The sequence below is a fragment of the Hyalella azteca genome, unplaced genomic scaffold (assembly GCF_000764305.2).
Source record: "Hyalella azteca isolate HAZT.00-mixed unplaced genomic scaffold, Hazt_2.0.2 contig12444, whole genome shotgun sequence".
Lineage (NCBI taxonomy): Eukaryota > Metazoa > Arthropoda > Malacostraca > Amphipoda > Hyalellidae > Hyalella > Hyalella azteca.
In genome coordinates this window covers 202,507-229,145 of record NW_025942403.1, presented here as the reverse complement: position 1 = coordinate 229,145, position 26,639 = coordinate 202,507, and the positions used below count along the sequence as shown (strand labels likewise).

At 37.3% G+C, this 26,639-nt stretch overlaps 1 protein-coding gene across 3 annotated transcripts; it reads right to left on the bottom strand.

Moving 5' to 3' along the window:
* Positions 1–1,121: 1,121 nt before the first annotated feature.
* On the bottom strand, positions 1,122–25,648 carry LOC108676136 (structural maintenance of chromosomes protein 3). 3 transcript variants are annotated; one of them, XM_018164178.2, is made up of 21 exons: positions 25,505–25,648; positions 25,065–25,140; positions 19,375–19,413; positions 17,946–18,085; positions 17,310–17,580; positions 16,670–16,851; positions 16,029–16,154; positions 15,300–15,541; positions 14,603–14,710; positions 12,247–12,352; positions 10,313–10,416; positions 7,426–7,525; positions 6,861–7,024; positions 6,364–6,505; positions 5,412–5,570; positions 4,545–4,756; positions 4,214–4,403; positions 3,436–4,088; positions 3,032–3,200; positions 2,528–2,725; positions 1,122–2,235 (listed from the first exon to the last, which is right to left on the bottom strand). In XM_018164178.2, exons 1-21 carry the CDS (start codon positions 25,517–25,519, stop codon positions 2,023–2,025), a joined length of 3,609 nt encoding a protein of 1,202 aa, XP_018019667.1. In that variant the 5' UTR covers positions 25,520–25,648; the 3' UTR covers positions 1,122–2,022. The 3 variants fall into 3 exon arrangements, with proteins under 3 accessions (XP_018019667.1, XP_018019668.1, XP_018019666.1); XM_018164179.2 differs by lacking the exon at positions 10,313–10,416 and adding an exon at positions 8,868–8,971; XM_018164177.2 differs by lacking the exon at positions 12,247–12,352 and adding an exon at positions 11,108–11,213.
* Positions 25,649–26,639: the final 991 nt, after the last annotated feature.

The window sequence follows — 26,639 nt, the reverse complement described above, 5'->3', positions numbered from 1 at the left end:
TTTAAACTTAACACCCAAAAATTTATGGTAGCATTCCGGTACTTTGCCCTTTATAGTGGGTTCCTTAATAACCATGGTTGAACTAGTAGATTATATATAGTTCAACCATGCTCAATAACAATACTCTCGTTACGCAAAGGAACGGTCCCTAGCTTGACCTGACAATGTTTGTATAATTTCAAATACATGCGTTGTATTGAAATTACCTGTACATTATTTCGTGTGTCCGAACATTAAGTGACCAGTGCGGCAAATTCGCTGCGCAATTTTCAATTGATAAGTAGATATAAATAAAAAATGATATCCTGTGTCGAACAGTTGTAGGGGACACGCCGCAAGTTTCATACTCGACACGGTTACTAGACGAACAGGGTTGCTGGATGGGCGTTTTCCCTGCCCTATTCGCTGATTTGTGCTTTGTACAATTGAGTACCCGGTAGATATATATTGGGCCTGTCACTCGATGGAATTTTTAATAATCCTGAAAAATGAATGGTTGTAACGCAAATTGAATTGTAGTCGTTTTCGGCCATATTTGAGCTGATTTGGCCGTTTTCTTAACCATCAGATGGCAAACCTGTAATATGAAAGACTCGGCCAATTGTAAGCGAACATAACGAGAAATCCATTTACATTACACCTATCGAGAGAACCCCATTTATAGTACACCACCCACTGAATGTTACTACTGCCAGAGCATTATTTCTCGAGCATGCAATGATGTCCAGCGAGGCACCCTCGTTACCAAGACTATCAACAAAACATTGATATCGATACCAAAGCAAGTCTATGCTCATATACATCCATTGTCAAATTTCCCGTTACACTAAGTATTCAGACAATCGTGTCGATACACTCGGACGCATTGACCATCTTATTGGCCTTGGAAAAAGCACTTCGGCGGCGCACACTCCAGAAAAAAACTTTGAAAATATAATCGGTATTAAAAACTTGGTTCCGAATTGTACAGAAATTCAATTCTTTACGCCTAAGCTGTTAAAATTCTCAATCTAAGGTAATAGAAAAAGTCGTCCAACAAGGCTCCCGAGAATCCCTCAGAACGATTTTGCGAATTTATCAACAATAGAATGAGAGAATTTTACTCAAGAAAAGCACTCGAATAACGTTTCAACTTTATTAAGAAACGGCGGAACTGAAAGATCTGTCTCACTTGATATTTACACATGTTTAGTATAAAATATGAACAGTCCAATTTCTTAAACCTCATAACTACTAACAGGTACGTCATCAATCGTCAAAATCTACAGCACAATTTGGCGTTGCGAAAAATCAAACTATTTTGTAAAACTCGTGTTTCCGAGGTACACTCACAAAGAAGCTACCCTTCAACATTTGCTGTCTTCCAGGCTGCATTCAAAATCAGGCATTTCATGAATGGTTTCCGTTCAAATTCATGTCACAAACTAAACTTGAAACATCTGTATTCAGACAATCCTCTCAAACGTTCTTCCTTCAATTATTTTACTGAAATATGTTTGTAAATTGAAACCTCAAATGAAATTTCAGTTCTCTCACTGCCTTAACTGCAACGACAGGCATGAATTCACTGGACGCTTCGGGCAAGAATGTCGAGAGGGTGCGATTACACAAGTTTCGAGGAATGCATTTAAAAAAATACCTACAACTAAGAGCTCATCATTAATAGAGCACTGAAAAAGCTTTCACGTTATGCGAACGCAGCATAATAGGTTTATGGAAAAAAGGTTTTAAGAAAAGGTTGTTTAAAGCACTACATAACACTTATTATCTCCAACCAAAAATAAAAGGCAGCATACAAATGGTTTCTCCGTTGTCAAAAATAAAAAGGATAGTTGTACATTTTCTCGTCTCGAGCAAAAAAAAACGTTGAAATAAGAGTTATTCCCTTCAGTCACTACACTTGACTTGGCACCACATCTCTCAGCAATCATCTGATTTTAAATCATTAGCGGTTAGTAAGCAATCAATTCCTCCTTCAAGTCTGTGACAGGTAAATAAGGAGAGTGATGTGGCAGTAATGAACTAGATATGCGTGGTATCATCTTCGACGAAGTCGTACGCTTCTTCTCTCGACACACACTCGACGTGGGAGACTTTGTTTCGGAACTTGACGCCATAGAACTTATTGGCGTGCTCCAGGAGTTCGGGTCTGAAGGTGGTCGTGATGAACTGAGCTTGGGAGCTCAGCTCGTGAATGATGTCGGCCACACCCTTACGATGCGACGCGTCCAGGGCCTGAGAAGATACAATTCTTTATAAATGTGAAATGTAATTGATTCATAGTTAGTATAGAACTGGATTCCGCAAACGACACGTAATGACCCCACATTTAACGAACTGATTCAAAGGCAAGTTTACAACTATGTTTCAGATTTTCAACACAACTTTTTAAAATCAAAACCATTAAAATAACGTTGAAAGGTTTCTCAAATTTTGCGACTCAGAAAATCGTAAAAACTCACAACCAAACCTGTTTTTGGATTACATGAACCAAAGCAATAAAATGGACCCGAGACTAGCAGCTGACCTGATCAATTTCATCAAATAAGTAGAAGGGAGCCGGGTCACATTTCTGGATAGCAAAAATCAAGGCAAGAGCCACTAAGGATTTCTGGCCGCCGGAAAGCTGGTTCATCTCGCGCATCTCAGCGTTGCGCCCAGTAAAGGAAACGCGGATGCCCACTCCTGTGAAATTGTCAGTGGTTCCTTGCTGTTCTTCACTCGCCTGAGAAAAGTAATGATTACTACAGTCAAGTTGTAAACTTGGTTCCAGGCAAAATAAGATTTCAATTAAGGCTCGACACAAGAGAAAACCTTAATGTTTCGAAAATATGAAACGTTGGAATGGAAGTTACACTAGATAAGACTGGATCATTCAAAAACGAAATCGCCTTAAGTAATGCAATTGTTATGATTTACTAATATATACTCAGTTCATCCTTATAAAGAAAACATCAAATGCACTTTCCTCCAAGTAACAGGTGAAATAATTGGTGTAACATTTGTTCACAAAAAAAAAACATCAACTTACCTCTCCTTCCTCATCTCCATCCGTCTTCATGACGAGCTGCGCATGGCCTTGAGGTACGAGCTTCTTGAAAACTTCACTGAAGTATTTCGAGACTTGCTTGAATGTGAACTGAATAGCTTCGTATTTGCGATGCTCCAGTACCTGCATAAGCTCCTTGATCTTCTCGTGCCTTAGGATAAAATAAATTAATTAATTCGCCACAAAATTAAATGCCATTCGAATTGAAGTTATTAAACAACGAAAAATGTTTTTTTTTTTCTTTATCTATAGCAAAATAAACATTATGTTACAAGTTCTAATGAAAACAATTGTTCGTCTCTTAGAATAATCGTTTTCGGTTTACGACACAGAAAATATCCTAATAACCTAGACAATGAGAATATCTATTGTAAAATTTATCGTACCCTCTGTCAATTTCTTCTTTACGAGCGACAAGTTTTTCCTTCTGCTCAGAAAAGGAAATGAATTGATCCAATGCCTTTTTATTGACGTGGGAATATTTTTTGAGCTCCATGTTGGCGGTTTCCAGTTTCTTAAAAAGTTGTTTGGTAGCGAGATTCTGGTATTTGTCGAACGCATCAGACGGTAGCGAGCCCAGCTCTCGGATTTTCTTTGTACATTCATCGATTTTCTGGTGTAGGAGATTTTGTCTGGAGGCCATTTTTTCAAGATCTTTGGCGTCATCTTCCATTTGTTCCATAATTTCTTTTTCTTTAAGTTTGTACTTTTCAAGTTCAGTTTTCATCAGCTTATCTTTTTTTTGCGCTTCTGCGACTTTCTTATCGACATCTTTGAAAAGTTCCGTGACTTCGATGATACGAGCATCGACTCTCACGATCTCACTCTGGCTATGGTCGAGCTGCATCTTCCTATCTTCCACGCTGATCTCCTGCAACGCTTGCATTAATTCGTCTTTTCGACGATTCAAGTTGTTAGTCAGCAAATTCTCAAGCTTGTTTTTGTCAGCCTCAAACTTCATACGCCTGGTGAAAGCTTCTTTATTTTCTTGTGTCAAGCGACGGATGTCGTCATTCAGCTGATCTACCTCGTGTTGATCCTGGAAATTTCAATGAAACAAATGAGAAAGCGCGAAAAATATTGCCCATGAATGCCAGTCATTTTATAAGATAACAAATACTTCAATTATTCCACACGGCCATTGCGCACAATCTAGTCTCGAACCTGCACACTTAGCGTAGCAAGGAGATCTTGGTGCAACTCCGACTCGAGACCTTCTTTAGTGGCTTGCATGGCTTCTAAATTGGCCTTCAGCTGCGCCAAAGACCGCTCCTTAGGCTGCTTTGACCGCTCCAAGTTTTGCTGCTCGTCCTTCATCACGCGAATATCTGACTTTACTTTTTCGAAGAGGTTCCTGGTAAGAAATAAATCAACAAATCAAATTTTAGGCTAAAGTAGACAATTTTAATCTTATAGTATGAATCGTTTTTTGATAACATCAAAACTGCAATTTAAGAAGAGAAATTTTCGAGTTAGTATTTCTAGAGAAACATACTTGGCCTTGCTGTTCTTGATTTCGGTTTTCTGCATTTCACCGACAATTTTGTTGATCTCCTGTTCAGTATTCCGGAGCGTAGCCTGCAATTGGCGCAGTTCCCCCTCAGCGTTGTTGATTTGCTCCTGCAGTTCAGATCTGTTCTTCTGCATCTCGAGACGAGAGCGACTGGAGTTGAAGTACCCGCCGGTGAGAGAGCCCTTGCTCGATACCTGTCACAAGGGTGGCCAAGCAATCATTGAAACTGGATAGCGCCAGCACATAAGGGCACTTCGAGAAATATTTACGAGAAATTAAAAACGGGATTTCAAGTTATTGGATTGGAGAAGAGGATATCGATATTTAATAATGAACGAGAATTAGGATTATAATTCACCTTTACTAAAAAACTATACGCCATTGACTGGACTTGAATTAATTATACAATGATTCTAGTCTTAGCGGGTGAAAGATGTACCTTCTACAATATAAAGAACATAACAATAGTGTGAGGATACATCATTATGAAATACATAAATCCTTTATTTATTATTAATAATTTGGGTACATCACTGCAACAAAAATACATCGGAGTTGAAAGTTCACCAAAGTCTCACAACACTGAAACTAAAGCCTCGTACTTCTTTCAATCACGATTCAGGTTTATTTTAAATGATTCGGTGATCATGTGGACTGGCCCTATTTACAATCGAGAAAACACGAAAAAAATACCGTAGCAAAAGTGAAAGAAAACTTCTGATTAACTTTATTTAACAAATAAAACGTGAGCTCGCGTTATTTGATTCAATAAGTAAATAAAGCATACGGGAGTATCGACATAGAGGATGAACAATTTTAATCCAACTGTTACATCAACAAATGACGCACCTGATCTCCGTCAAGCGTAACGCAGTCAAGTTTGGTGGAGCGAGCAAGGTTGGTGGCCACCTCCAGGTTACGGCAGATGAGCGTGCGACCGAAAATGTAGCGCAGGGCTTTGGTGTAGCGCTCGCTGTACGTCAACTTGCTCACCATTGGGATGGCATCCTGCGAGGATAATATACCTTGATAAGACATAGAAAGTAACGAAAGAAAATTCTAACAAAATAGTTCTAGGTAGCATTGAGAAGATTGAATAATCAAGTATATAAGTAAGCGCAGAATGATATTGAAAATAAATAAAATACAATTATTTCAACGTTCGAAATCTAGAAATTAAAGGTCGTCGGCATCGTCGAGGTCTTTTAAATATCAGCTGTACGACATGCCACAAAGTCAGTCATGAAATAATTATCAAGAATAGATTGCACGATAAAGCTTGTTTGCATTCACGATGTTTCAACAGTAGCTGGTCTTCCCTATCAAAATTTTTAGTTGGTGGCGAGCCTGAATTAGGAACCGCCTAGGACTCGGACCGAACGTAAATCAGCTTCTCTATGTCCGCTTTTTGGTCTTCATTCCGGCCCCCGAATCAGACAGCTACCAGAGCCTAGCGAGGGGACTGAGGGGATTCTGCCAACTCTTGCCCTACTATCAGGAGATCATAAAGTCAGCCAGGAGGTTCTGACTAGTCGCTGATTGCGATCAGTTGGCCAACCAGACCCAGAATAACTTTGTGCCGAGTGTAGTGACTATTCGGCCGAAGCCTAGGCGGTCCCCGAATTTTGTTAGGGTTGGAAAACTCTGGTGACTGAAAAAAACAAAGCTAAACTTTATATGAAGACATTCGAATGAGGAAAAGGAGATTCAAGTTCTTCGAAATGTCAAAGAGTTAATAAAAAGCACCAAGCGGCAATGGAGCAGAATAAAAAATTGCGCTTAAAAAATATAATATACTCACATTTGTTTGGGGATACTCGATTTCTTTTACAGTGAGTCGGTTGAGAGGCATGAATGTCACTTCGCCGGGCAGTTTTTGCTTGTTCATTTCTTTTAGGATCTGCGTACCAACCCGGTCCGATTCCACGATGTGATGAAACAGCCTGGAAAATATTTTCATCGTTATTCCAGCGCGACGCGTGAGTATTTATTACACAATTATTTCATACATTTGCATAAGTCATGTTCTAGATTAAAATATTGAGCAGCCATCAGACAACACACAGAAAAATCGACAGAAAGATGCAATCATCAAACAGTAAATAACAAGTAATTCTAAATCAGCGTTTATTGTACCGGCATTGTTTCGTGAGGAGCAAGCAAGATTCAAAACTCCATAAACTGGATTCTTGGCCTTAAAAGAGACCAATATACGAGTACGTTAACGAAATAACAAAACAGATTAAATTACATTTTCAATGTCATAAATCAAGGTTTGGTTTGTTCGCCAGAACTGACCTGCTGCCGGCAGTCACTTCAACTGCCGTATAGATGCTGCGCTCGCACTCGAAGTTTTCGATGAGTAGACCGAAATATTGAGGGACGATCTCAGCGAGATGTCCTCCGCGCTCCCTGAAAGTGTCCAGTACCTTCTGGACGCTGTCACGCCCGTTCAAGATGGGCTACAAAGACCAACATTGGATTAGAGAAGCAGTTGAGGCGTGGAAATCTCCAGTCTTGCATTCTATTCTACAGTTAAAACTTGAATTTCAATCATTCAATTTGGCAATTTTCTTTATCGTCGCAAGATGTGAATAATGAACATAATAGCCTACTCTTGGTGCCACATGCCATATAAAAATCTCGAGAACAACTGCTCTCATGAATTAGGACTAAGTTAAGATTGATCTTGTATTATTGCGGCGTAGTCTGGAAAATGTAGCCTCAAGTTAACTGAAGCATTCAAGACTTTCTTTAATCATTTTTTACAAAAAATGAATTAATTTTAAACTGTCTGAAGCAAGGACATCATGAACCTATTGCTCTGCCTCACACAGGATTGGCCACATCTCGACAGCCTCACCTTGCCGGCCATGGAGCGGAGCTGCTGGTCCGCCTTGGACAAGTCCTCCTTGAGGGTGCTTAGGTTTTGTTGTAGGTTGTTCTCCTGTCTCCAGTGCTCGCTAGCAAGTAGTGAAACAAATTATTAGACGTGGATAATAGACTGTATCAATACAAATTTCACAGCGACCGCGAGAAACCAGACAAGTTAGTATATGACGAATTGGCTACCACAAAAATATTCCAACATTAATTTTCACGTATATTGTAACGATGAAAATTCTTGATTAATTGTAGTTGTTAAGAGTTAATAAAAAATATTGTATTTATCGACTTCTGGTTTTGAAAATCACGTGTAAACTAGAACTGAAATCAACTTGCTGAAATGAGTTTGATAATGAGATATGAGTGCATCGACTGAAGGTTCTTCACTGCACTACAGGTTAAGAACTTGTCAATAGTAAGCGTACCGCAAGGGATGAACTATAAATAAAAAAACTATAAACAAAAATGAACTATAAATAGATTTTCGACGCAACTACCTACATATCACTCAGAAGCGTAGTAACGTGGCTACAAATGACCACATACTAGAGCACATGTCAATAAAAATAATTAAATAAATCAGCATGCCAAAAAATTAATTAAATATGATTAGTAATTAAACATGCACAAAAAATATTTTATCGGCGTCAGTAGAAAAATGAATAATTCGAGTATCTAAATTAGTTAGATGAGAGGCATAATGTCAGATGAATGAGAAGATAGAGAAGTTAGTCGTTTGAATTTCGGCTTATTTCGATTCTTCTTGAACGTGGTTACATATATTTGCGAATACTGAAACATCGCTAAAAAAATACGTACCTATTTACGAAAAAAAGGTAAATAATGAAGCGAACACAAATAAGCAGTACTGGAACCCTCGAAATCTTCACTAAAGACGCTCGCCGCAACGAATTAACGAAAATATATACTAGTACATTCTCAGGAATCAAGAAAATTTTACAAAAAACAGAGCTTAATTTTCTATCATTTATTTTCATTGTCAATAGTACAAAGAAACGGAAGCATTAATAGTGAGAACATTAATATTTCGCAAAAAAAAAAACACAACCAATAATATTGAAGCTTACTAAACATGCCAGATTGGTACCGTACCTGCATGCAAGGCAGGCAAGTGAACGATTGACTCATCTACTAATGCGAGCACAAATTCTACATAAGCAAGCGTGAACAGGAATAAGCAATTCACTAAATAAAAAATTACATTAAAAATTTCCCAAATAAATAAATCATTAATGGATATTACAAATGAAATTTCGAACAATGCGATTTTATCCAGGTTTCAGCCATCAACGATAACGAACAGGAATGAAATAACTTTTAAACCATGAACGATATTAGTAAACTTCATGATACATTGAAAAATAGAGAACTGAACGTGTAACAACTGGCAAGGCCCACTCTATGTCTCTAGCGAGATGGTCCTTCTCTGTCTTGAGCCGCAGGCAGGTGGCGTTACCCTCGACCACTTTCCCCGGCAGGATATCGCGCTCATGTTCGGCACACTACCGCGTCCGCACACAAGTTAAATATTCAAAACGAATAAACAAAGCGGCTTTATAACCACGGTGATACGCGGGTATGAAAAAGTAAAATTTATTAGTAAAGCAAGAGTCATAATTTATTATAAAATATAGGGAATTAGCAACGTAGAAAAACCAATATGATGTTGGTAGAAAAACGTCTATGTCTAAATCAAGCAAAAGATGCAGGATGCTGGCCTCATAATGACTGGCTGAGAAATCAGATCCTGACATACGGCAAACAAAAAAAAACATCGCTGCTATGGAAATCCATCACAAGAATATGGCATGGTCGACAAGGTGTGAGATGGAAAATCGACAAGTAGCTCAGCTATGACCCACATAACTAGTGTGCGCCACGAAGATTGCATGTTCGTAGTGGTACATTCAAGTGAGATAATAAACGGATAGTCACTATGCATTAAAGATTAAGTAGGAGCAGGGAGCAATACAAGAGTACAGAGCCAAATGATCATCTGTTACAAGGGTGCATTGCTATATTTTAAAAAGTGCAAGGTTATTCATTTAAAAGGTGCACGGCTAGATATTAAAAAGGTGCATGGTTATCAATTTAAGTTGCAGGAGGAGGATTTGCAAATATTAAAGAGGAGCATGGTTATAGGACAAGTAAGAGGCATATTAATATATTTGAATGCAGTCAAGTAAAAAAATTACCGACTTTAGTGATCAGACTTTAGAAAATTCATTGTGAATGACATTTTACCACACACATTTTCATGCAAACCACAGACCACAAGCACGAAATCAATACGAATTAATGTTCGTCAAGGTAAATTACCAGGACGAGTAACTTGCTGTTGTATCGATAAGTAATTATTGGAATTATTATATCATCAATCAAGTGACGAATACTAAAAAAAGGACGGTGGAGATTCTGGAAAATATTAATGAGAGATGCAAAAAAAAATGAATACAGCTACCCATAATGAAATCAGGATACATTGTCACTGTCTTCATTCTCCTGATTCATTTCTGGAACGCGGGTGTTTATAAGCTACGCAACCGCAAGAATGATGCAACCTAATAAATCGACATTCAATGAAAAATTTACAAAAATTATAAATCGTAAGACAAGTAAAATTAATTATGCAAGGTTGTAGAATACCACAGGCAGGATGCGTGAGGAATGACGGTGCGAGAACAGCATGAGCAGCAGAGGTTCAAGAACTTAGGATTAACCAGGCATATATTAAATCACCACATATTAACATGAAGGATTAGATGCTGTAAGATTATTAATGGTTTGATTAATGCAGGAGTAGTTAATATGTTATACTGATGCAAGAGCAAGAAAGCGCTTACTTTCTCTCGCTCTGCAGCTGATCCTTTCGTTTCTTCATTTCATAGAAGACCTTGTTATACTCGTCTATGTTACCACGATAGCTTTCAGTCTGAACGGACAGTTCCTGCACGTGTAAATTCCATGTGAGTAAATGTAGACCAGCTCGCATCTGCAGTGCTGAGGAAAAAAATCTCTGATGGTTATTTGTCTTACAAATATTTAATACATTCCTAGCCACTAGCCACGCTAAAACAATTGTCACCGATCATGAATAACGGATATCCATCTATTAGTACTAGGTACAAATGGTCTTGAACACATCGCGATCAATTGTGAGACAGTTTTCTCTTATCCGTAATTTTGAAATATGATTGGAAAAAGTCGTTTCTGTCAACGTTTGCATAGCATAAAACCAAACTAATTTGACATAGAATGGAAAGAAATTGTAATCCTACTACTATCGCTTGTTAAATGTATCAACCTAAGAATATCGCTTAATAAATGCATCAACTTGAGTAGGTACTCGGGGATGAAAAATGCAGGTGATGTGTACTGCTATATTGATTACTACTATACAAACTTGAATCTCAACATGAAACACCATAATGTTATCGAGCAGTCATTTTTCAGTAGTAAAGAAATCAGGGGATAACCGTACAATAACCACAATGATCTAATTCATACCTAACAAGATATTGATTGACAAGGGACTATAACAATAAAGTTCATCTTAAACTATGCATATGTTAATTAATCATTGGGGGAGACAAAAGCAGCGAAGGGGTGTGATGGCCGAGGAAGAAGACGTTCATTACCTCGACCTTAGTCTCGAGCAAAATCTTCCTCTCAGCATCCGTGGTGATCTCCTCCTCCAACCGAGCAATTTGTTCAAGCTTCGACTTGACAGCTTTACTGAGTGACCTTAATATTGCAACACTAGGTTAACTCGCTGCGTGCAACACTGATGTGTAGGATATTTGAGAGGAAAAATATTAGAGAACACAAGACGATGGTACATATGAAAAAGATTCAGTAATGCTGAAGACATAATTTAGGGAAAATTAGGCATTGGTCAAATAGTCCGTCTAATGTTTGGAAAGTAAAGCAATATATGAGGGTATAAAGGAGGGACAGATAAGCAAGGGCAACTCGCAGCGACATAATGACGTGCAACAAAATCCATGAAATACGGCAAGCTGCTCGCAATCTTAACCTACAAATGAAGGTGAGAAAATGAAGTTCAAGTGATGGATTTTCGGAGTAAGAAAGCCAGCCCGTTTTTCGGAGTTAACAGGCAAACATTTTCTCAAAGAATCCGACTAACACGCAAGCAGAAAGCATGAGTTACATTATCCCACAGACCGTTTCAGCAGGGGATGCGTTCTGGGAACTGAAATTCAAATTGAAAATTCGTGAATATCAAATTAGTTTGACATTAAAATAAACGGGCAGTGAATTCATTCACCGGGCATGCTTCTGGCCAACATTAAATATTGCCATAAATGAAGGACAATTTCATAAAGTAGGGAAAATCGCATACCCAAAAATGCTATGTCATTATACTCCAAATCAAACAATTTTTAACTCGAGTTTGAAGCACAGCTTTTGGCACATCGACAATAATTTTTTTTTGTTAATTTCAAACTCAATAAAAATCTGGTAATCAGGAAAGCATTAGCAAGAGACCTCGGCCTCGGATAACATTTGATAAAATCATGCAGCAACTCGGCGTTAACACTCATAAAATCGGCAGGATCTGAAACCAATAGCATGATGAAAGAAACACAAATGAAGGATAAAACTGATACCAAATGCAAGATCAGAAGAACTGAGCAGAAAAGGGAGCCTGTTGTCGACGATGATCTTGGAGAGTTGTTTCAAATGGCATCAAGTTCAACTTTGAAAATTGATCAAGACTGAATGGGCAGCAAAGTGATCTACATGGTCTACTAACCTTCAACTTATCCTCGAGATCAAGAGCTCGCCTACGATCCCGCTCTATCTCCTCCTCTAGCTTGGTTATCTGATCACTCTTTTCAACCATGGCACGGTCTATTGATCTGCAAACAAGGGAGAAGAAAGGGACTGTCAACCATAGCCACAAAATTGTTCTCTGACATGAATTACTCAAGAGCTGCTTGTAAAACCAGTGGTGGAATGCGTGCTCTGACATCGCAGCACTGCTTTTAATAATCGCCACCAAGTCAAGTAGCAGTTTTCGCTCTAGTAACGGGCAAATTGTTCGTCGTGATACTAGTCCCTTTCTCCAACCCTTGGTTACCAGGTAAATGGGAGTGAAGCAAGAAATGTGTAGAAAAGTCAAGTTCAGTTAAGGTGAAAGCAATGCCGGTCCAACAAGCAGTTACACTACTCATTAGGCTGAGTAAGAATCAAATTGAATGCGATTTCTCTCCAGGAATACCTGAAAAATAAACTACCACTGGTGATGAGATATTGACTTGCAATGATTCCACGATAACCTTGCCTACATAACTGCCTTACACTGGGTTTCTTTACCTGACGTTTGTCTATATCAGTGGTTCCCAAACTTTCCATGATCGAATTTTGAAGGCCCAATGAACAGTAGCCGCGCACCTCCAGGTACAACCGAGTACCACTCATAAAACACATAGGCCACTAATACTTATTACAAGTCAAATTTTAATTTATTCAGAGCTCACGAGTAGTACGTAACTTAAAACGATAAACCCTTGAGAACAAATGGTTGCATATCATTGCCAGATTAGGCAGAATATTTTTAATCGAGTAAAAAGTGGCAAAAAATTGTACGTCACCCCAAAAATATTTGTGTACCAACAATGATGCGCGTATCACAGGCTGGGAACCACTTGTCTATACCTACGCTGGATACCTTCACCAGGTTTGTGAAGGTATTCAGGTGTTTGTGAGGTGATGCTTGTGCTACGGCCTTCGCAAGCCTATAATGAATAATGAAGAGAAGCGGAACACGATGATAAGGAAGGTTAGTAGTGAAATGAGGGTTCTAGACTCAGAAAATATCCTGAGGTCAGAGCTATCAGTTTTTAAGGTGAATAACAGAGAAGGCTGTTGATAAAAAAAGGAATGTCAAGGCGGAGCTTTGTAAAGAATTTCTCTTACATATTTTGAACTACATACAGAATTAATTGATATGAACAAATTAATGTGAAACGTTACTATCCAATCACGATTGACTGACAATCAAAAACAAAGTACAGTCTACGATCAATTGGGGAGTAAAGAACTCTAGGTTAAGAATGAAATTATTTGAACCACAAATTGAATTGATCGAAAATGAAAAGAGGCAACTAATTCAATCATTAAATTAAGTTAATAGATATGAAATCAGAGTTACGTCTAATAAATTACAGCAGCCAAGTGGAGTGAAGGTGACCTCCCACCAAGATGAAGTTTTAAAAATCTCATCTCAAGTGTTGTAAGAGAAAGCCAAATGTGCCCGGTGGAGCGACTAGCAAGAAAAAATTGTCAGAAATAATCAAGTCCCAAATTCATGCTTAGAGACGATCACACAAAAAACTCGAGCCATATTTTAGGTATCAAGTGCTTCACGTTAGCAGGATTTAAGGCAAGAAAAACTCTAGCATTTGGATTAGCAAAGAGTGAAAAACAGCACGGTTTGAAGGTCAAGTCAGTAAGAAGTTTGAAGACATTGAGAAAAGAGGCGAACTAAATGGGCTGCATGTAGTGACGTATCTTGCATAGTAAAGGAGCAGGACTTGTTGAAAGAGCTTCTAGTGCCATTTAAAAAATAGTGCATCTCTATACTTTTTTTCAAAATAAGTCAGTCGAGAAGGATACAAATTGCTTCAATACAGTTTTAAAGCAGGATATTCATATCAGAAAGCAAAATAGTTTTCTCTCATTGTTCATTCCTGCTAAACATTTAAAATATACCCGATATAATGAAACCAAATATGTTCGAAGGATTGCAAATAAAATTTTGTACAAAGCTTTCAAGCAATCATTATGATTTCCAATAGAAACCTAACCAATATTTATATATATTCCAGTAATGAATACTAACGAGGGAAAAAATTTGAATAAAATGATAACTTGATCACACATAATCTAAGTCGAGTATATACTGCATTCAACATATCCGGCCTACGAGCACTAACTCAGTTACAGGACAATTAGCATTTACTCTCAAAATATCAACCTGTTTCATGAACCCATATAACACAAGTGTATACACAAAGGCATACTTATTGTCAATTTATACGTATTGTATACGCCTATCTTATTCTGAGAAGAGCTCAACCCTGTTACCCATGACGGACAAGTCTGACCTGAGCTCCTTCTGGATCCACTGATCGCGCTGCTCCTTCGAGGTGAACTGACTGCCGCGGCCCTGCTTGGCGTACAGCTCCTTGCGCTTCTGGTCCTTCAGGGACAGCCTGCAAATAATCTCAATGCTTACTTCATATTTAAGGTATTTGGTAAAGAAGAGAAGTTTGAAGAAAAAACACACTACAATTTATTTCATTTGAGATGTCGAAAAACCTAACAGCTATCACTTAGACGAGTATTAATGGAAACTTCATAATTTGGGGTACCATCAAACAGTCGAGTTTTTTACAGTCGAGTTTTCTAATGAATTAATTATTACGAGAATAGACTGAATAATATTGAAGGCTAGTCTTGCAATCATCACTCATCAAAAATCACTCCCATGGACATAACATGGAGCAGTGACTTGACAATTCATTGAATACCACAAGAACTTTCACCAGACTTCATTCACAAATACAATTTCCAAAGTATAGTATACCTACAAGCAAACCTTCAATGGAGTCTCATTAAATGATCAACCAAATTTCCCTATATCCCAGTTGTTGCCATAAACTAACCAAATAACTTGCAAAACATTCGTCACGTGTTGCTAACATAACTCAAAAGTTCTAACTAAAATCAACAACAGCAAAATAATCACTAAAATTTGTTAGTCAAAACGTCAGATCAAGTATTCCCAGTGAAGAGCCTCACTCGCGCTGTGCAGCATCTTCACGTCTCTTCATCTCCTCATATTTTGGTCTGATGCTTTCAAGTTCAGCTTCCTTGAGGGCGATGGTGGCCCTGAGCTTCTCAAGCTCTTTCTCCGCACGCTCCTTGCTCTTGTTGTCCCCCTGAACCTCATCACTCAGGTCCTTTATCATGAGCTCCAGGCGGGTCTTCTCCTTCAGCAGCTGCTGCTGCTCCATGTTGTACGTGTCTCGCTCTTCTCGTACCTACACGATAGAATATTGATATTTATTATACTTGATAGCTGCATTTGTGTTACTAAATTATAGAAAATATTATTCATTATAAAATAAAACAACGTGAGATGCAAGTATTATATAAATTGTTCATATAATGATTAATTAATAGAAACTTTTTTAATCTAATTAGATGTTTCAACATAATAGGTTTGGTCGGTTTACAAATTCATGCCTTAGAAATTTTAATATTCAACTCGTATATTCTATAATCTATTTGTTATCAATCAGCCCAGCTTGTAATTTACTTATGACCAGTTGAAGCTGCAAGCACTAGATCATATTGCGGAACTCTGCAGCAACCATGACATATAATATTTAGAAGCTTTGAAATTGCCTAAATTGATTCATCTTTAAAAATACTGTCGACGATATCACATAAATACTTAATTCAGGCTCACTTATTTCAACTGTAAGCCCGAGGGCAAAATATTGAATAAATTTGGAGATTTATGACCTGTGTGAGCTTCTGCTTGATGTCCTTCATGTCTTTGGTGGCGTTCTTAATGGCATCCTGTGCCTTCTGCAGGGCCTGGCGCTGCTTCTCCTGCTCAGCCCCTGAGTTCTTCCGCTGGTTTTCCATCTGCATCGAGGAGAACGTTTTCATACGCACTAAACACGCTGGTGAACATTGATTGATACCCAAAAACACTGGAACACTATTTTCAAACACTAGAACAAAATAAACAATGAAAGACATATTCACTTTGCGCAACTTTTTTTTTTATGGTGGCAATTTGAACAAAGAAGCTAATATCCTAGTTTAAAACAATTAAAAATAGGCATTATATACAGCCAGCCAACAGTGAGAATAAGGAACAAAAACTCTATACTGCAGGTTATAAAAGTGTCAAGAGGGAATAGCATTAACTTGACCAGTTAGGTTTGTTAAGAGATGAGGGCGTGACAGAAGCTAGTATTGCGTTTGACCAATTATGTGAAAAGATTATCTTATGACGAAATAGACAGTATTGCATTTGGCCAGTTAAGGAATGATGGCGCGATAAGAGTAAGCATTGCGCTTGACCAGTTCGGCAGTATGTAATGTTAAGACTGAGGGCGTGATAAGTGATAGTGTTGCTAACGCGAGTCACTCACATCATCCAGCTTCTTCCTGGTTTCCTTGAGCTCTCGGTCGTGGATGGTGTACTCAAGAGAGCGCCTCATTTTGTCATATTTCTGATACTCTTTGAGTTCTTCTTTCTCTTCTTCCAACGTAGTAAGTCGCTCCTCAATGGTCCGTAGAAATTCCTCTATTTTCTCTCGCTTACTTTCAGTTTCTGTAATTAAAAATTTAACCCAATTAGCTTTCGTAACTTAATTACAACAATATGACATGAATTAAATAAAAATATGATATAGTCAAGCAATTTAAAAATGTCACTATACCGGTATATTCCGTCACTTCCTGACAATACTTGCAGGAATGTTGCAATCGATAGAACAAAATTTCAAACTGTAAAAAAAATGTGAACCTAAGGAATGCATAATAACAACTTAGTGAATAAAAACCAAAAATCGACTATGAACCAAAATATGGAGATGAAAAACTAGTTTGTCTAAACTCGACCATTAATTAATTCATTTTCCCAAAAGCGATCCAGGCAACATGAAAAATAAGCCTGCTGCAATTCGCTTGCCTTGCAATTTCAAGTGATGACCAAACAAGCAACAATGAAGGCCATCATATTAACGAGTTTGTTACAACTCAAAAAACATATGATGAACAAGCCATTACCTTTAAGGATGCCTTTAGACTCCTCGCGGCGCTCGTCATAGACCCGTGTGCCGGCCACCTCTCTGAGCAGCTTGATGCGGTGCGAGTCTGGTGCCGTGGCCATCTGGTTAATCTTGCCTTGCTTCACGATGTAGTAAGGGTTCGAGCGCGAGAAGCCCGCCGACTCCAGCAGGTTCATTACGTCAAGCTTGGTGACTGCTTTCCGATTCAAGAAGTAAGTGTCTTTTTTGGCACCGATCACTCGACGTAGGCACACATCATTTTTGTCAATCTGAAAATTATTAAATAATTGGATTTCATCTAGGTATTGCATGCAAGAGTGAGCTTCATCATTTTCTGCAGTAATATCTTCGTAGAAAAATTATTATTATACAGCTCAAATGACAAGATTTTAATTCTTTTTCTAAATATGAACAGCACAAAAAATTATTAGACATGCCTATGGATTCATAATAAGAGAAAAATTATTTAAAACACCAATGGAAGTGTTCCCTCTTAGTCTAAGCTAAAATTACAGAAGAAGGCTTTGAACTAGGCCCATGTTACGTACCAATAAATAGACAGGATTATTGAAGCCTACAACCGATTAATGTACTTATTGCATTAGAAAATATAGGCCATCTGTGCTAAACTCACTGGTATTCTGCCATCAGAATTATCAAATATTATCTCGACAAAGGCCGTGATAACTCTAGGCCCCGTGCCCTCATGTAGCAAGGCCTGGCGCTGTTCAGCCCGAAGGTGGGAAAACTCATCTGACAGCACGAACTGGATCGCTGCAATAGAGAAATTATATTAGCATTCCAAACAATAATATTTACCTCAAGTTATAATTATCATACATGCTAAACCTATCAAGAGTATTCACGGGATTTTAAAATCAGATTTGCAACTGTTCTGAAGTCAAATTTTACTCTTGTAAAACCACTAACACATTTGAATGAGTAATCAGTGTATAAGATTTGCCTAATTGAAAACACATTGTGTCCTCACTACTGGTTCAGTGGTACAAGTCATCTAAAGGCCAATACAACCAATTAGCAAAAAGCTCACCTGCAGCTCAAAATACAGAAGAAAACCTTGATTTGGTAAAAATTTACATATACAGTGGGGGGAAATAAATATTCGTACACTTGAAAAATCGTATTTTAATGTATGTAAGTACACAAACTGAACAGGAGAAGTGATTTATATTATGTATAGAGGCACATTGTATTAAAAAATAGCATCAATAGAAATTAAATCTTAATGCAACAAAAATTAATGCAACATGTTAACTTCTTCGGGTCAAAAAAGTATTCGTACAAAACAACTTTTGACTAATATTTCACACCAGAACATTCCAGAATGTACTAGAAACATGTAGCACTAATTTAAATCACTTTTCCTGTTAAGTTTGTGTACTTACATACATTAAAATACGATTTTTCAAGTGTACGAATATTTATTTCCCCCCACTGTATAATAATGGATTGCCGTACACAATACAAATGTTTGCAAGAAACACATTGTCAAATTAGACAAGGGAATGTATAATTCCCATATGTACCCAAATTGAGTCATAAGTTGACCTTTATTTTCCTTTCAGCTGGACAGCTGCAGTTAAAGAATGTCACTCTTATCCTGACAGAAAATTTTCAGGCAATTGAGAATCAGGATGAAAGCTTGAAACTCATCTCTATGCCCACATACCTATCATAGATTCCAAACTTTGTTTCAGCATGCCATAAAAATTCTTCTTCAAATACCATAATACTATAGATGTCAACAGCAAATCTGTGCTTTACTTAGTAACACAAGAGCACACAATTAATTGCTGCATTTGAAAGAAGAATATATGTATACATATAACACAAAAACAATAGTTACACATGCAACAATTGATATGGTAAGAGAAATTATGAGACTAAATGCCTCAAACTACATACCGTATACTGATCCAAGTTTCAATACAATCAGTTACAGCACTTTTGAAGAGACATCATGAATAAAACATGATTTTGTTGTAAAACTACTGATCATTAATGAGTGTAAAAACTAGAACAGAATAGATACTAATGCTCACCATAGAAGAAATTGCTCTTGCCTGAACCATTGCGCCCAACTGCACAAGAGAAAAATAAATTGTTACTGTTTAATAATTTTGACTCAAGATTCAACATATTAAAAAATATTGGTAGTAGGTACTATTATAGAGATGTCCTCTGGTAAAACCCCACTTCAATTTGTTTACAAAATTATGCATTTGAAGACAGGCAAGCATCATCTTCAACATTTCTCACAAAGATATTTCTTATCAAGCCCTCACAAACATGCTTGAAAGTTTTTTCTCTAAATAGTGGGGGATAATAACACAATTTTAGATGAGAAAAACCTATTTACCCAGAACTTTGATTTCCTAATAAGCAATGATTAGCCCCCAAGATAAACATAAGAAAGAAAATTAGAACTTTTCAATGAAGTGTAGCTTCTTCCAAGTAATATATTTTGAGTAGGTAGTATGTTGGAAATGTTCCATGTCAATCATGAAGTTTTGTTAACAAATAGTTTAGAGAAATATAATATATTCAGTGTAAATCTTGAAGCTGCATAAACAGCATGAGAGCTCAAGTAACATACTAGACAGTAGATATTATTCACACCACATGAATATGAAGAATTAACACATTGACTGTGACATGCGCCATATATGGTACACACATGCATGTCCCAAAAAGCGATGTGTGTCATATATGGCACACACTTGACAATAATGCTCTGAAAAACTTATACAAATATCATGCAATTGAATCATAAGAATCTTAGAAGTTGAAATCAAGCCTGAAATAACGAGTGGGTACAAAAAAGAAAAAGTATTAAATAAATCCTGTTCCAATATGGCTAAAGTTGATTTTTTTGTATTGTTATGAATTGTGAAGATAAATAGGTACTACCAGACATCCGAAAGTTGCCTAAGCTCGCACAGAAACTGAATGTCACTGTAAAAAGCAAGATAAGCAGTGATATGGATTCCAAGCACTGGGATAGCAATTAGTAGATACTGTTCTAGCTTTCTGTCTCACTTCAGCACTAACTTCCTTTTTTGCAATTGTGTTACAGGCTTACGGCAAGACTCAAATCAGTAGCTATCATGAAGTTCAGATCCCCAGCTTCAAGTACTTTAGCGGTGGAGAGCGAACATCTAAAATCATCGTGATTTGGTCATAGAAACATTTCTTGGCATATATGACCTATTACTGTGAAACAGGGTAATAAGGGACGGGTGGAGTAAATCGGGACAGTCTTCCGCCACGGCATAAAAATGTTAGCTGCAAAACTAATTGAAATATTGCAAAACTAAAAATAGTACCATAAACTTCCACATTTTTCCTATCTATATGGCATAAAGGAAGTTGAGAAATCATACATTTACTAGCTCTAAAAAATCCCTCAGAAAAAATGTTGAAAAGTGATATTTTGAAAAAGTACTGCTTTGGTCTGCAGTAAAAAAAATATTTACCGTATAAAAAAAATTTCTTGAAAAAAAGTTGAAGACAGATGTGGGCTTTAAAACTTCCACATGGCAGCCATTTCCGTATGACTGGGTAATAATTTGAGTACATTTACCTCACTGAGGCTCACTCGGCAAAAAAATTCACTTGACAAAAATTAATGCGTCATCACAAAATTGTGCATAGAATTTCATAGATAAAATTATGAGTCGGGCAACATAGAATGAAAAGTAATTAACCTAAACTATGATTTATTTCTTCAACAAATAAGATGGTTGTCACTGAAATATTCCTTTCTGTTTCAGGTATGTTTATTATATATATTTTTTTTGTGTGTGTTACAGTGAATTCACTTGACCCAATTGACATGGTGCAAAATTACAAGTTCAGCTCTGTAAGCTTACAGATACAGAAGAAATGCTATACCATTGCTGATATGAAGCTTGCAGACCTAACATAACCTCATTGGCTGCAGAAAGTTACAAAGGCAGTCCAAGCATACTGGTAAAGCCAGTCATTGGCTGCAAGAAGGTTGTCAGCTCAGACAGCATAAATAGGTTAAGCTAGAAGAGGTTAGGCCAGAGTAAGTACAGCCAGATGAGGAATTGCCTGCATATGAGCAAATGTGCTTAAGCATTGGCTGAAGACCTCCCTATCAAAATTTGGCGAGCCTGGCAAGCCTGAATTAGGGACCGCCTATGACTCGGACCGAACGTAAATCAGCTTCTCTATGTCCGCTTTTTGGTCTACATTCCGGCCCCCGAATCAGACCGCTACCAGAGCCTGGTGAGGGGACTGAGGGGATTCTGCCAACTCTTGCCCTACTCTCAGGAGACCATAAAGTCGGCCAGGAGGTTCTGACTAGACGCTGATTGCGATCAGTTGGCCAACTGACCCAGAATAACTTGCGCCGAGTGTAGTGACTATTCGGCCGAAGCCTAGGCGGTCCCCGAATTTTGTTAGGGCTATGGCACTATTATCTTTTGCCAGTGTGTTGCTTGTCTGGATAATGGAAATCAAGCATAGTCTGCCGCTTCTAGCTTTAAAGCTAGTAAAGTTGATGCATCTTGAAGCTGGGTGTTGGCTCCAGGGGTTATTTAAGAGTAACATTTATGGCCTATGGCTGCACCCCCTTTGCCTGCAATTTCCAATAAATATCCATGATCATTTTAACCATCAATTTTTGAAAAAAAAAATTTGCCTGACATGCAAGATTGGGCATCAGTCATGACAGACTGCAATAAAATTTATACAATTATTTCTGAATATTGAACATACATATGAAACATTTCTTTAACAAATACTGTACATAAAAACATTTTATATAGTACTAAATGGCCTCAATAGTGAATTTAACTATTTTGGTTGCTGATACAGGAGTTATTAAAGTAAAATAAGAGATTTGGCATATTTGCATGCATGATGCAGCTCAGCAAATGAATTTGTAGCATAATTAAAATTGGCTTTTTACAGCTTGACAACCAAAGAGGAAAATTTAGCAGGAGCTAATTTTAAATTGGACAGAAATGCCACCATCATCGCTCCATGCCAGTAAATCAGAACAAAAACTGGCTAATCAAGTTCAACCTGTTTACCATTATGTACTAGCCTACTAGGCCTAATGTTAGGCAGAAATTCTCATTCTTTTCAACATGGTGGCTTGTGGGTAAAAACAATTGTTTTATAGGTGATTTTCAACTATTGCGAGCAAAACAATAAGCAATAAAAAAAAGGAAAAGGTCATAGGAACAGTTGAAATTGAATTAGTGTCTTCTGCCACTTGGGCCTGTACATATGGCAATGGCATTCTCCAAATTCTCAATTCCTGATATAAAATGAGAAAATTGGTCTGGATTTACCTGCAATTTCTGAAAATCACCTATGAAATGATTGTTTTTACCCGCAAGTTTAGGAAACTTCTACTTAATATTCCTAAAAGGCTAAATAGGCTTGAAAAAAGGATTCCCAAATTTAATATGATTCTGATTTCTGGGATAACACTAACAGACTCAAAGTCAATCTCTCAGGGTTGGCAATGATTAAATCAAAATGATTAAATCATGTGATTAAATCACTTGATTTTTTTATAAAAAAATCATGATTTTTTTTATTTTTTTGATTTTTTCATATATTTAAATATATTGAGTGGCAGTCTTTTATTTATATTGAGGTATTGTTATTCATGGTTTAGTATAAATGTACTATGAATGACAAATTGGTTTATAAACTTGTTGCCTTTAGTGTGTATTAGGTTCCAATAAATGGAATGTTTTTGGTACAGAGGCATCAAGTGTGCATTACATTGTACATAGCAAGCAGCTTAGCTAATTCTTATAAGGCTATATGTAGTCTTTAACTATTTGACTATTTGTTATATATTGATTACAATATACAATTTAAATGTGTTAGCTAGCTTATACAGGGTGGGGCAGAACTGATTGAACAGTTTTGAGGCAAAATAAAAAAGTAATGGAGGCTGCAGGCACATAAAGAAGAAAGTTTATTTTCCTCAAGATTAGCATAACATACAATTTCAAATACTTATGTTTTGAAAACAATATCAGGAAGGTGGGGTTTGTTAGCTGCATCACACTTTTGCATCACGTTCTTGGAAGTTTCCTACAGCACGTTCACACATATGGCAAGGTATGGCCATAACCTCTGCTGCAATAATCCGTTCCCTTAGCTGTGGTAGGCTGTGAGGGTGACTTATGAACCCCTTTCTTTTAGATGTCCCCAAAGAAAGAAATCGCAAATGCTCAAATCAGGTGACCTCGCAGGCCACTGTAAATCACCCCTCAGAGTCTGGGAACATGCATTTCAAAACATTGAGTGACATTCGAGCTGTGTGAGCTGTAACCCCATCCTGCTGTAACCACACATCTCCCAATGCTTCATTTTCAACAATGTTTTCATCCATCATGGGCAGCAAGAAATTTTGCAACATTACAGCATAGCGATCAGAATTCACTGTTACGGTTACTCCCTCCTCTGAGAACTACTCCAACAGTGTGTTGCTGATAAAGGCCCCCATCTTCTACATATTGTTTTCAAAACATAAGTATTCTAAATGATATGTTATGCTAACCTCTAGGAAAATAAACTTTCTTCTTTATGTACCTCCATTACTCTTTTATTTTACCCCAAAACTACTCAATCGGTTCTGCCCTACCCTGTATATTGAGAGGTTGAGATTGTATTGACCTTTTAGGCAATTAGAAAGATTTTCCACCCTAATACAAGTACCTATTCTAATTAAAATATTTAATTTCAATCTTTAAATATGTGAATTTAAAACTAGAAACAAGACAATTACAATTATAAGACTATATATATAAAATGATTAAATGCAGTGAATGGATATAAAATATTTGAATTGTGCATATGTTTATTTCAAACAGTATTAGATTTTCTCATAACTTAAGTCTTGTTTCAAGTCATATGAGGTTTGTTTGGTTATCGTTCAGTTTATGTTTAGTACTTATTGGTTTATTGGTCTGAATTAGATGGGAACAGTGCAGTCAGTCACTCAGTCACTACTAGTAGGTGTGTATAGAGGGTAGAGTCTGGTAGATTTATAGGATATAAAACTAGTAGATCTATTGATAGTGCTGTGCACTGTGCGATCAGCTATTTATCTGTTATGTGCCTCTTCAATGTTTAGAAAATCTGCATTCCTGAAGTGTTGTATATTGAAGCCAGTTAAATGGTCAATATTTAGCTCATTACCTTGCTCCATACAAACTTTACAAAGCTAATGAATAGACTTACCAATAATTGTTTACCCAAAAATCCCTAAGTGGTAAACACTACCTTGGCCTGTTGGCCATTATTGAAGGGCCGAAGGCAATAAGTGCCCTTTTTAGCCATCCATTATGATCCATATACTGTTATTGTCAGTAGGCTAATTGCAACATAAAAAATAACACTTCAAATTCAAAAAGATAAAAAAGTTGAAAAAATCAAAAAAATCAAATAAATAAAAAAAATCATGAAAAAATCAAAAAATCATTGATTTTTGATTTTTTTGATTTTAAAAAAAAAAAATAAAAAAAATCGCCAACCCTGCAATCTCTGAACTCTGATCATACACAAAGAAAAAGAAATTGTTACTCCTCTTTTGATATACCTAAATAGAGGCAAAGAGCATCAATGCCCTGACACTGACAGAGTCCTGACTTCTGTTGCCTGAACAGAGCCTCTGAGGAGCTCACATGAGTCACATCGACTAAATATTGAATAAAATACATCGAAAAAATCTTACCGACGACATTATGGCGGGAGTCGAAAGGCTCGATGACAGTTTGCTCACGATAGCTCTTGAATCCTTGAATGATTATCTGTCAAAAATAAATAATATTTAGAAATAAAACAATTAACAACGCCATTGGCAAATAATGCACATCTAGCCTCTAGGCTCTAGGAAGCTACCTAAATATTACAGCAAGTTCGACTAGAGCCCTAAAAAAATAGCTGCACAAAATTAAAAAGGTAAATACGTTACATTTTACGGTTCAAGCCCATAGTACTCACGAAGCAGGTGAACGTATAGGCATTAACTAGACAGTCTAGACTTTCGTCAGTTGCGGTAGAGACTGCTCAGAACTCAGATTAGAGAACAGCAATTACTAGTTATTTACCTACTCACCAGCAAATTCACAATATTTGATGTGTTTGAATGCCTAATAGTCACAGTTTTCTTACCTGACGAATATACATCCTTAAATGCTAAATTATTTTAGTACAATAACTTTTCAGCACTTAATTATTACTGAAATGCCAGTGACGCGAAACATGGCAGACAAAGCACCCAACAATAGTACGCATTAGCTCACTCGCAACTAAGAATCGATTCGATGCCGCTGTCGCTGCAGCGAAGACGCGCCTCGACATTTTGCCCGGAATTTTTGCAAAAATTACTTCATAAATGAATAACAGTAATTTACACTCGCATTCATCTACGTATCACTTATTACTTTTTTGATGCGGTTATTCACGATCAATGTGCCTTTTTTGGAAATTGGGAATGCACTAAAAATTCCTAACTCAAGTCGATATGACATATTCCATCTGAACATATCAATGTGGAAAGTACTAATATTAGTTCATTTATTACTGCTTAATAAAAAATTTGATGATAATCGTGTGGCAGAAATATCGTAGTCACTGTTAATTTGGCTCCCTGCAGCTGAATTATTTGTGTGCAATCGAAAAGACAAACACTCGCGAGCCTAACACGAGCAAAACGTTTAATGGTGGGAGGGATATGGAGTGCTTCATTAGTAATAATTTTTTTAACCTTTCAACTTGACTCGATACGGCATTTTCTGTTCTGTGCAGTTGACATTTCTACGCATACCGAAGTGCGTAAGCATTTGGTGCGGTATCACGGGCTAGAATTAGCTGCGAGTATTCGCTGCGAGTTTTCACGCTCCCAGTTTTGCCGGCTGAAAGCCTATACACAAGGAGAGTATTTAGTACACAGTCCGCAGGTGCCAGTTCCAGACTGCCTGTGCGTCATTGGAAGATATCGATTGAGGTTTGTGCGTGGTGGAAAATGGAACGTAGAGGTAATGACTAGTTTGAGGAGGCATTTGATGAAGCAGTTGGTGGAATGGTTGCCACTCTTGTAGAGAAGGTGAAAAACTTCGCAGTTCAGTGTAGAGTGTGGGTGAGAGACCTATTAAAGTCTCGTTTGAGTTTCAAAACACTACTTTCTCAATTAGTTTTCATTGGAATATTCATTGTGACGTACATTCTACAGTAGATCTTACTTTTGGAATTTCCATAAGAACAGTTCGATTTCATCTGAACACCTCTTGACGTTATTAGAACCGTC